The 11,339-nt window shown below is 43.2% G+C and overlaps 1 protein-coding gene across 5 annotated transcripts in view; it reads right to left on the bottom strand.

Annotated features, from left to right (window-relative positions):
• Nucleotides 1-742: 742 nt before the first annotated feature.
• The window catches only part of LOC113025617 (putative E3 ubiquitin-protein ligase HERC1), a 48,392-nt gene continuing 37,795 nt past the window's right edge, over nt 743-11,339 (bottom strand). For 4 of the 5 annotated variants that reach the window (XM_026173550.2, XM_080304174.1, XM_026173555.2 and 1 more), the window contains 30 exons: nt 11,089-11,338; nt 10,390-10,618; nt 10,029-10,303; nt 9,401-9,528; nt 9,099-9,226; nt 8,532-8,759; nt 8,148-8,275; nt 7,731-7,930; nt 7,517-7,622; nt 7,261-7,392; nt 7,011-7,109; nt 6,697-6,870; nt 6,324-6,608; nt 6,155-6,220; nt 5,918-6,043; nt 5,687-5,825; nt 5,286-5,467; nt 4,900-5,055; nt 4,685-4,807; nt 4,495-4,597; nt 4,081-4,250; nt 3,853-3,991; nt 3,595-3,764; nt 3,310-3,479; nt 2,915-3,080; nt 2,740-2,816; nt 2,391-2,643; nt 2,080-2,232; nt 1,403-1,708; nt 743-1,297 (listed from right to left, as the gene is read on the bottom strand). In XM_026173550.2, the coding sequence (XP_026029335.2) occupies nt 1,112-1,297; nt 1,403-1,708; nt 2,080-2,232; nt 2,391-2,643; nt 2,740-2,816; nt 2,915-3,080; nt 3,310-3,479; nt 3,595-3,764; nt 3,853-3,991; nt 4,081-4,250; nt 4,495-4,597; nt 4,685-4,807; nt 4,900-5,055; nt 5,286-5,467; nt 5,687-5,825; nt 5,918-6,043; nt 6,155-6,220; nt 6,324-6,608; nt 6,697-6,870; nt 7,011-7,109; nt 7,261-7,392; nt 7,517-7,622; nt 7,731-7,930; nt 8,148-8,275; nt 8,532-8,759; nt 9,099-9,226; nt 9,401-9,528; nt 10,029-10,303; nt 10,390-10,618; nt 11,089-11,338 (5,047 nt within the window). In that variant the 3' untranslated portion in view covers nt 743-1,111. The remainder of the gene's footprint in view (nt 1,298-1,402; nt 1,709-2,079; nt 2,233-2,390; nt 2,644-2,739; nt 2,817-2,914; nt 3,081-3,309; nt 3,480-3,594; nt 3,765-3,852; nt 3,992-4,080; nt 4,251-4,494; nt 4,598-4,684; nt 4,808-4,899; nt 5,056-5,285; nt 5,468-5,686; nt 5,826-5,917; nt 6,044-6,154; nt 6,221-6,323; nt 6,609-6,696; nt 6,871-7,010; nt 7,110-7,260; nt 7,393-7,516; nt 7,623-7,730; nt 7,931-8,147; nt 8,276-8,531; nt 8,760-9,098; nt 9,227-9,400; nt 9,529-10,028; nt 10,304-10,389; nt 10,619-11,088; nt 11,339) is intronic. The other variant, XM_026173554.2, reaches the window with a different exon arrangement.

The following is an 11,339-nucleotide window of genomic DNA, read 5'->3' as shown; positions in this document are numbered from 1 at the left end:
GTACTTGATTTATATTGCATTGGCATATGTAGATATTTACTGCTACAAAAGAGGTTTGGTTTTTGGTGGCATTCACGTGCATGCGTAACACTCTGCCTGTAAACAGCTCCAAAGGTTTTGGATGAATTGTGATAAAACGTAAACCTGTAGGGATTTAAAGCTATTAAAATTCGACTTGCATCCACAAACGTTCAATGTCAGTTAAATTATTTATTGATTAAAAATTTACCCAAAAAAGCCTTATAACTTAAAGTTTGGTGGGTATTGTCAACATATAGAAAGTACTGTTTAAAGATTTAAAATATCATCTCACATTTGACCTCTGACCTTTTCTTCAACGTCAATAAATTGATCTGAAGCTCAAAGTGATAATATTCCCATATAGAGCTTTTTACAGGGAATATATGGGGATTCTAAATACCACTTTACTCTGGACCTCTGATTTTCTCTTAAAGATCAAACTTTCAGAAAATGTCTTTTTATCTTTAAAACTATTTTTAAAATTCTATCGCAAATGGTATATGTCAATTCTACACATCACATTATATTTTGCATCTACATTTAACATTTGTACTGATCTCCAAACTTTTTAAAGTGCATTTAAAGACAACAAAGATAAACCAGTTTGTTTTCACTTAATTAATACATCATATGTGCATTTCAAAATCTGAATCTGTACATTTGATCTTTTGTTTTTTATTCCTACATTACTTCAACTTGAAAATGTTATTTAGACAACATATTCCTTATTTAAACACTCTTTATTTTACAGTTTTACTGATTACAGTATGTTTCAGAGGTCAATAAATTATTACACATTTTCGAACAACAGGCACCTTAACTCCTTAACTGTGGCTTATTCACGTAGATTTTTAAAAAAAATCTTACTGTTTTCCCTGTAGTAGTTTTGATTCAGAATAAGCACTGCAATAATTACAACATCTGTCACAGCTGGAAAAGAAACTCAAATCTACGCATATCTTTAAATTAACCAACATATAAACATCACAACCGTATAAGTCTGGTGAATAAAAATCTGTGTTCAGTGCATAATGTGCATGGCATCGGAGAAAAACATTCACCACCCCGTTGGAGTCTGGAGCTTTCTGCTTCAGTCCTCGGTGTCAGAGCTGTCTGCTGGGTCGGTATTGTGAGTCAGCATGTAGTTGTCCATGTCAATGGAGGGGCAGTTGTGAAGGGAGTAACGCAGGCGCTCGGCGAGGATGGCCTGGCTCGTGTAAGGGGGCAGGCGAAGAAGGAAGAAACAGGTCTGAGCGGTTGGAAGTCCGTTGATGGGCTAAATATGAGCAGCAGAGAGAAAAAAAAAAAGCAAACCTTAATAATCTTACTCTTGGTATTTGTTCATGTAACCAGCTTCGTCACCTGGTTGTGATCTCCTTACCCTATCCACCTTGATGATCTGGAACTTCTGCGGGATATCAGTCAGGTTGGAGGGCAGCCTGGACCTGCCAGAGACGAAGCGTAGGAAAAGCACCCGCTCCTCATTCGTGAACTCCTCCAAGCTCTGCCAGAGCCAGCAAATGAGCTGGTGGCTCTCGGTGATATCGCGGTAACGCACCAGCTTCTTTAGCATCTCGACGGAGACTTCTGGCAGGCCGCAGACCAGCTGCTCGAGCTGCTGTGCCGTCAGCAGGGAGACGAGGGGCAACGGGATGATGGTAGACATGCCCTCTCTCACTGCTGCCACCTGGACATAACAGAACAAGCTCAGCTTTGATACTTCTGAGGGACGAGAACAACAAGAACAACAAACAGGGTGAGCAGCGAGCACTAATGGAAGCTGGCGGGCAGACCGGGGCACAAAAAATGAAGCAGAATTAAACTAAAATGAAACAAGCAAACACAAATAAACTGAAACAAAAATGTACTAAATAAATGAAATACAAAACTCTACTCAAAAGTTTTTGTAACATGAAACATTTACTCTTAACTATAGGCATAAAATAAGCGACCTGATCAGTATGATTGCAGGCTGCATGCTCAGATACATTTTTTTCATGTTAACACTTGACTACATTTTTGCCAGTCACAGCCAAATCATCCCACAACACTTCAAACCTGGGAATCCATCTCATGCAGTCTGTATTCCAGAGCTCTCTCCACATATTCAGTCCGGTTGCCAAAGGTCAGAGAGATGTTTTGACCTCCGGGAACTACAGGTACCAGCCTTCCATCTGCACTGTGGGCCATGAATGAATCCAGTGGGATCATCTTCAGAGGGAGATAACACAGAGGAATAATAATGGGAATAAGGTGAAGGGTTGAGAAATAAAGGACTTGGAAAAAAAACACAAAGCTCAGGAGGAAGGCGTAAAGGAAACATTAATATTAATTCATTCTGCAATAACCCAGTTCACACAATATCTTACCACATGGAAATTGTCCTCAGTGATTTCACTGTTTTCGAGGTGAAGGATGCCTTGGAGGTTGCGGTAGGTGAGCAGGTCCACCTCCTCCAAGTCAGCTCCCCCGAGTGGCATCGAGCAAAGCTGCTTCCACACCCAAGGAGCCAGATGAAGGTCCAGAGGTTTCTTAGTGCGCATGGCCACTGCCATCAAGATACCCAAGAAGCGAAACTGGACCATGTGATCATCCGAGTGCGCCGCTGGATTAAGCAGGAACCTGTGAAGATACTCAGTTAGTACAAGAGGCTGTGTGTTCTGTTACACTTCTAAAACACTCAGAAATGTTTTTATTTTTTTTATTTTAAATGTGCACCTGTCAGTGTTACTGCCCACATCTGCAAAGCTATTGGGAGTATGAATCAGAAGATCCACCACACCAGACTCCAGCTCCTGGTGTAAACACATTACCATTTATCAGTTAAAGTAAAGAACGTTCCAGCCTGCATTATTAGCAATCGCTGATGTTAATGTGCGGCTTTCATCCCCACCTGGCACATCTCGGTGATGGTATCATCAAACACTCCGCCAGCATCGTCAGCTCCCTCTCCTACCAGCTTGACCTTCCAGGCTCGTGACGGCAGCCGCAGCTCCAGAGGATTCAGGCTCACCACTTGTTTTGCGATCTGCACGAAGATGGGTTTGCTCGAACGCCCTCTGCAGAGGAGTAAGAGTGAGGGAATATGACGTTTTAATGGGCACACAGAACAAGTAACAGGTCAAAACAACAAAGGTGCCAAACAAAAGCCCTGAAATTCCATTATTAATCCTGGCCGGCCAATTGGAAACACAGCAAGCTGTTCTGGCCAAGTCCTGTTTTTCCACCAGCTGGCTCCTGAAGACATTCACATGCTGCCAACACGCTGAATGTCATGGTCATTCTTACCTTGTGGAAAGCCGTTTTACAGTGATCTGAGGCCCATATGTTTTGCCCTGGGTCATTGTTCTGCCAATCGAGCGCACAAGAGGCAGAGTGTTGACCTTGGGTGATAGAAGGCCTCTGAGCTCCCCTCGTATAATGGCTGTTGTTCCTGAATTATAGCGCGAAGTGGACACCTGCATATAAGGATGGAAGGGACAATAAAAAGGAACAGATGCACAATTATTGCCAGGAAGTATTTATTACTCTTTTAACACATTAAAAAAGAGCAAAAAAGGGGATTACAGGTACCGGATTTTTGGTGTCCAGGTTGAGCAGCCTCCAGGATTTGTACATGAGATCAGAAAAGTGGTAGAGTACCCTGAGGCGCATGCTGAGAACATCAGGGCTACAGTCTTTCAGAGTGGTGTACTGGGGAGGGACTGACTGTGGAAAGCCTAACTGGAAATTTCCAGAGCCACCTGGAGATAAAAGTAAAACATGCAGTACCAGGTGTGTTTCCATTCATCCATCATAGTGTGTGCAATGTAACGCCGTATGTGTCTGTACCTGAGTTCTTCATCGAGGTAGAGGGGGTGGTCCACGCCGAACTGTGGCAGCGGCCAGCAGAGATCTGCCTGATGTTTTTACCCTGGAGGGCTGCGACAAGCGTGGGCTCTTTCACTGAGTTGGTGTGCCCGAGGCCAAGCTGGAACACACGCATTAAAACACAACATGGCAAGATGTTAAAATCTGCAATGTAAGCATAGCCTGTCATTTTCAGAGCACGCCGATTACCTGTCCATTGCTGTTGCAGCCCCAGGCATAGACGTCTCCAGTGGAGGACATGGCGAGCACATGGTCAGAGCCCACAGCAATGTCTTCTATAAACAGTCCTTCCAGGGACGGCACCACCTGGGGGCAGGATTTGTTCTTCAGCATGGAGTCCGGCAGGCCAATCGCACGCTCTGAAAAAAGTAATGCAATTTTTTTTTGTAAGTTTTAGTTTCCTTGGTAGCAGGAAATTTAAATTTTTTTTGATGTACGCTCAATCATTCAGGTAAGGAAGCATTTTCAGTCTCCCACTGAAAACATCCAGATGCACAGAATCAACTTTTGGGGATTTAGGGAAGCTTGCAAAGAATATTTCAACCAATAATGCAAACACTGTTGGGTTTACATAACATGTTTGAATTTGACAGTAAAATGTACCTTGACCAAATGTGTAGACATGTCCATCACAGGCCAAGGCCACAGAGAACTGAGTTCCACAACAGACCTTCTTAATTCTCTTATTGCAAAGTTGCTCAACTTTCTACAAACAGGAAAAAAAATAACACAAACATAAACTTTTTGTCCTTCCAGGATTCCTAAAAGTGAATCTTTGGTAGCGCTGACCTACCTGAGGGTAGTATTTTGCTGTGGAAGAACCAGTTCCCAATTTACCATGATCTCCATCTCCAAATGCCCACACAACCATGCCATCAAGAGACACCACCAAAGTGTGACTGAGACCACATGACACCTGAGAAACGTAACCAAAGTTTGATTTTTTTCAGTATAAAAATTGACATTTAAAGTCTTTTACATTCAAAGCCAATGCTGTCCATGATTTACCTGTCCAACATGATATCCCTCTAGTGCAGCCACCCTTTCAGGTAGCATTTTGTTAGATGTCGACCTTTGACCCAGACGGCCAGATTCACCACTACCGAAGGTGAACAACTTCCCATCTGCTGTAACCACAGCAGAATGCTTGAAGCCACAAGCGAGCTAACAAAGCAAAGCTGTGTTTAATTCATCTATGACAACAAATATTTGTGTTTAAATTCACTCAGTCAGTGAACTTTGAAAATATTCATTTTTTTAAAGCTACAAAGTAAGAAGCACTGCAATCAAACAGTGGCTGCATTTAATAAAATACAATAAACTCATGATTAGCTTTATTGAAAAAAACATTAAAATATCACATGACAAGTTTGGTGCAAAGACTTCCTCGATACCTGAACGACCTCTTCTCCTTGCAACGCCTCTATCTGTTTGGGTCTCCTCTGTCTTTCACTGCTGCCATGACCCAGTTTTCCAAAATCTCCGTCTCCCCAGCTGAATACCTCCCCAGTCTCAGTCAGGGCCATCGAGTGTCCGTCTGACCCACAAGATGTCGCCAGCTGTGTCACCACGTACCCTGCCCACAGACAAGTGTAAATTAGACTGATACAAATTAGAGGAAATTAACAGTTAAGCCTAATTACAAGCGAATACATCCAACTGCAGTACTACAAGGAAACTAGTTTTCCTTCCAATCTCTTGAGGACAAAAAACCCCGAACAAAAAACCAAAACACTGAGAGATTCAAAAGCAGACCAGCGCCGACTGGTTCTTACCCCCTTTGGGAATACTTTACCTTGAAAAACAGAGATAATAGTTGGAACATAGAGATCATCAGAATTCCCTTGGCCCAGTCTGCCATATTGTCCTTCTCCTACAGCCAGTACAGTCCCATTGGACTGGAGCAGAAAGGTACAGTTCTGACCACACACAACCTGAAAGACAGTTGAATCGCCCAAAAAAGTGAAGTAGCATTATAAAAGAGCAGCAATCAGGAACAAAGACTGCACCCTGAGTGAAACAGTACCTGCTGTGTCTGTAACAGAGAGGGTGCCAGTGTAGGCATCATAAGATTGGTTCCCATTCCAGCCAGCTGCCCGAAACGTCCATTGCCCCACAGATACACCTCAGTCTTTCCCCCATGTTGCCAATCCTTAGAGACACAGGAGGGCACACAGCACTTTCAGTCAATCGAACAGCCTAATGTTTGTCTTTTTCGTTTCCTTCACACCTGAATTGTTTTTAAGAATGGCACAACTATTACCTCCGGTCTACTGGTGGCCCACGACATCAGCTGCTCATCCATCCTGAAACTCCACTTGCTATTGTCCTAAAGGACAAAGGAGAGCATAAAGTTGCAAGAAGTCAATACAAGAGAGACTATAATATAATAGAGACAAAGCAACAGCATCAAACAGAATGTCCCTGCTCACCAGTGCCTTGGCAATTTTATTGTCCTGCACATCCTGAAATGCTGAAACAATGAAGGCTTCAGGGAAGGCAGTGCCACTGGCTATAGCCTCAGCGCTGCGCACTGTGGTGGCGTAAGTGACTAGCCAGGTCCACTCTGGAGGGCAGGAGTGAGCATCGGGGTAAGTGTGGTGTGGCGGGTGTGGGTAACAGCACAGGTGTTTCTCCAAGTACAACCCAACTGTCAAGGAGGCCAGGCTCTGCAAGAAGGCACTGTGGACGAGCTGGTCGCCAGCTCCCACATGGGTCTGCAGAGAAGACATTCGAAGTCATGTCTCAGTTGCAGAACATGAAACAGCTCCAATATAGCTTCAACATGCAGTTTAAATAAATTACCCGCTCATAGTTGTACTGCTGCTGCAGCAGCAGGGGCAGCCTCTCCAGGAAGACAGCCAAACAAGGTGCCCGATTTAGACCCGAAACGTTTTGGCTTCTGAGGACCATACGACAGGAAGCTAGCACGTGATTTTGGTTGATCCAGTCAGGGGTGCAGCAGATCAACAAAACATCCTGGGAAATGACAGAACAGATATTTTTACCCAAGCAGTACTGAGGGAATTAAAATGATTACAGATGTTAACGTTATTATAAATATAGAAATAAATGAGATATACTAGCCACACATTAGGGCTTTGAGGGATTCATATTACCTTTGACCTTCCAAAACAGGCAGCAACCCCCATGTTTGGTATCCACGTAGTGCTGACAGCTGAACCCAAACCGGTAACAGTTTGTAGCACCGAACCATCCTGTAACAAGCAGAAAGAAACACATGGATTACAATTTTGCAGTGAATCACGGCAAGCAGTTCCTTCGTTACCACACAAAGCAGATGGACTTAATAATTAGGGATGTTGGCACTAATTTAAGGGGCAAACAGAAATAATCTTTTTTTCTGACCTGTAAGGACCAGATGTTGAGTAGACCCCCTATCCCGCCAGACACTAGAGCTAATCCACTGGAACAAAATGAAAGGGACTTCACAGCCATAATGTGGCCATGAAGTACAAATGCACACTTTGCACTATCCTGCTGTAAAGAGAAGAAGAAAGATGATTTCATAAGATAAAATTGATTACACAAACAGGTGACTTTATGAAAGCAACGAAATAAAATTAACAGCACCAAAGAGCTTTAGCAGCAGATCCAAACTCACCTTGGTCTCAGTGTCTCTCTCCTGGCTGTTCAACATGCTGGGCAACGATACAACAGTGCCCCCCTGTGGTAGTGTCCAGACATACACAGAGCCATTCTGACAACCTCTGTCGAACCACACAGAAGGAAGACAGAAATCAATGATCAGCATGAAACCTACATGAATTTTTCTTCTTCTTCTTCTCTAAAATGTTACAAAACTGTATTAAACATACGCGGCCAGCATTAGTCTGGGATCAGGTGCTCTTCCAGGGAGTGGACACCATTCGGCAATGTTAACAGTACTGGTGTGGAAGAGATTGTGGAGGGTCACCCAGGAGCTCCCAGAGCGTCCCAGTACCTTTACTACCTCTGACCTCCCCAAACAGAGCAGCAAGTGTCCTGTGGGGTCCCACTTTAAGGAGCACACGCTGTCCTATATCGTAAAGAGCAGGGCAGATGAGCAGTCAGTAAGCATCTCATGTTAGGAAAGTGAAATCATGTGGCACAGCAAAAGAGAAAAAACATGACAGATTATTTTATATTTTTTTAAAAGAGAACCCCCCCCCCCATAAAACTGCCACAATATCGAGACCAAATTTTCTGCAGTGCTCACTAATACATCGCAGTTAGAGTGAGTGTGGATGGCAAACCTGGAAGAGAGACAGCACTACAGGCTGCTCGTTCTCATAAGTTTCTGTTGTGGACAACAGGATCTTCCCACTGGGATAGCCCGCTGCAAACGCTTTGTCCTCACTGTGCCAGGCTACACACTGGGAAGCTAGAAGACATATGAGGTTATTGCACGTCTCTGCATGATGAGAGTTTACTAAGAATATTTGATAGATATCACTCTTAAGTCTGTAAGTCTTCATAATTTATATTTGTGAATTTAGAGCAAGCAGGCAGTTAGCATAGCATTAAAGCAGGAACAGTTTAGCTGTGTCTCAGATTCAACACCTGTTAATATATTGATTCAATTTTGGTCACCAGCTTTGTTTTTAAGCAGCAACAGTTGCGTGTAAGACTCTCCTTACCCTCGTTCCTGTGGCAGGCAGTGAGTTCAGTGCTCCTCACAAGCAGGTCTGTTTCCTGCATTGTGACCTGCAGCCAGCACAGTGAGCCATCCAGCCGTCCCACCAACAGGCTCTCAGCGGGTCTATTCTTACAGGCTGCAGACTGGTCAAGCACCCACAAACTGAAGGCCTGAGCCCAGCAAAGAGCAGTGACCCGAGAACCCTGGTTCTCCACGTGACAGAGCGATCCTAAAAAGCAGCAGAAACACAGTCACATGGGCTAAAGTCTGTGTTTTTGTTTGACAGGTCACAGAATAATGTACCTTGATATTGTCAGTCGTGTCATATTCATCTGCAGAAAGTGAGAATTTTCTCTACATTTTCTCTATTAATTTAATTCTTAATTTTTTTTATTATTATGATATAGTTATTTTATTCTTTTAATTTTAATATAAAATGCAGAGTACTGAAAGAAAGAGTTCTTCATTAATCTGACATTATTACAGAACATAAATATAAATTTTACGTTTTTATTATTAGCTGCAAGTAACTGTAAAATCTGAAAAACAAAAGACTTGTAGGAACTACCTCTAATGTTCATGATGTTGATGTGTTTGTTCTCGGGGGCAGCCAAAAAGTTCCCCCCTGTACTCCAGTACACAGGAGACATGAGATGACATCTGCCAGCCCTCTCACTGCTTGATCGGTCTGTCTTACTGCAAGTATCAACGGGAAAAAGGACACGTTACAGCAACACCAGTCCATTCAGTATAATTAAAACTTTATGAGCAAGTATATTAGACTTTGAAATGTAAATTAAGGCTTTGTTAGATTTGGTAGTTAAAATGAGAAATCTGTGTATAAAATGCAAAACTACAAAAAAGTATAACCTGGTAATACAGGAGAAGGTGGTCTGTAGCTCCACGGTGTTGTGGCTAATGCTCCATAGCTGTACCACTTTGTCCTGAGAACATGTAGCCAACAAACTCTGCTCACTGCTCCAGGAACAGCTGGCCACCTAAACAGAAGAGAAACAGTGTAAATGTACTTTTAATTTACATCCACTCATCCATCTATCTTCTTAACTGCTTATCTAATTCAAGGCCACAAGAGGATCGACTCTATCCCTGCTATCACAGGGCGAGAGGCAGGTTCATCACAGGGTTAACACACAGAGACAGAATTACTAATCAACCACTGAGCATGTCTTTGATGTGGGTACCTGGAAGTGAACCCACACAGGCAGAGGGAGAACATGCAAACTCATTTTACTATATACTTCACATTTACCTGGGAAATGCAAGATCCCAAGCAGTGTAAGGTATTATAAAGTCATAGTTACAGCTGTGAGTGTAATCATTTATATTCTAAGTGGTGGTTGTTTTTTTTTTTAGCAACAGGCCTATGGTAATAGAGAAGATTAAAACGCAATCTTTCCAGCAAAACAAACCACAAAACACGTCTTACACAACACACAAAAAACAACAACAACAAAAAAAGGATGCACATATGACTCACCTTGTTATAATGTCCTTCCAGTCTCTTAAGGGGGCATTTCCGCAGGTCACCAGCCAAGTCGCTGTATGTTTGAGGTCGATGAGAACTGTCCCTTCCTGTGGCAGCCAAAGCCTGCACCAGCTGTTGTGCTGCCCACTGGCGGTGTTTACTGGTTAGCCGAGCAGAGAGGACACATGCTGCCAATGCATTTGCCAGCTCCAGAGGGCCAACTTTGGCACTGAGGTGTGGCAAAGAGGAGGGAGTCAAAGAGGAAGAGCCCCCCTGGTTTCCTGCATCTGAGCCAGAGGAGAGCTATTTTAGTAACAGTGCATTAAATCATTACACGCAGTGCATCCAGTACAACAAACAGGCTCTCTCTCACCATTAGTCTCGTGTTCAGCTTTGTCTGGGGTGTAACAGTGATGGCTCTTTTCAGTGAGCAGGGACACCAGACTTTGTGTGACCAGGAACGTTGGCGGCGTCTGGTCATGATAGTCCCTCTGCTGCTGGGCTCCCGGGTTTGCAGCTGTTAAGCTGGCATTCAGGCATGCTCTTTGCTGTGGGTCACTGATGGCTCCAATATTAACCCCTGTAGCTGCTGCCATCAGGTCCTAACAGAAATAACGTTAAACATACGTTCACGTTTTTAGAATTACTTGAAGTTCAGGCAAACCATATTAATAAACAAATATTGTTTTGATGTTTGTGTTCAGTCAAACAAGAGTAAAGTGTTGTAGTTATGAAATAAAAAAATAGGATTAAGTTTAGCATTTGTATTTGTTTTCCGTTTTTTGGTGACTCATGCAAAATACTGGGACACAAATTTTTTACTTTTCTCGTATAACTTGAGTTATCTTTATCTATAGACAACACTCAGCTAGATCATCAATAAAGATTTAAAGAGGACATCCTTTACTGGATGTCCATGGAGGCTATAATTACTTAAACCTTCTACACACCAAAATTGCACATAAGACTCAACTGAACCTGATTTTAAACAAGATCACATGACTTTATCAAGCTTTTAGAACTCAGAAACCTGAATTATCTATAATCAGCAGACTGACAGGAGAAAACTAACCTGAGTGCATATCTCCACCAGCTCTCTGTAAGCAGTAGGACTGTGGGACACCACGCTGCCAATGGCTGAGGTAAGAAAAGTGAGGCAGGTGGAGTTGCTGCCATCTGTCGCCAGCCCTCTCATACTGGACCGACCGTCCACCCAGGTGTGAGCCCTGCCACCTGCCGCTAAAGTCATCAAACGCACCAGAATACGGATGTCTGCCAGACCCAAGGACTCAAGTCCATTAGACTGGCTACTCACTGATGCAC

This window comes from Astatotilapia calliptera, chromosome 7 (assembly GCF_964374335.1).
Source record: "Astatotilapia calliptera chromosome 7, fAstCal68.1, whole genome shotgun sequence".
Taxonomy (NCBI): domain Eukaryota; kingdom Metazoa; phylum Chordata; class Actinopteri; order Cichliformes; family Cichlidae; genus Astatotilapia; species Astatotilapia calliptera.
This window is presented reverse-complemented; position numbering and strand designations above follow the sequence as displayed.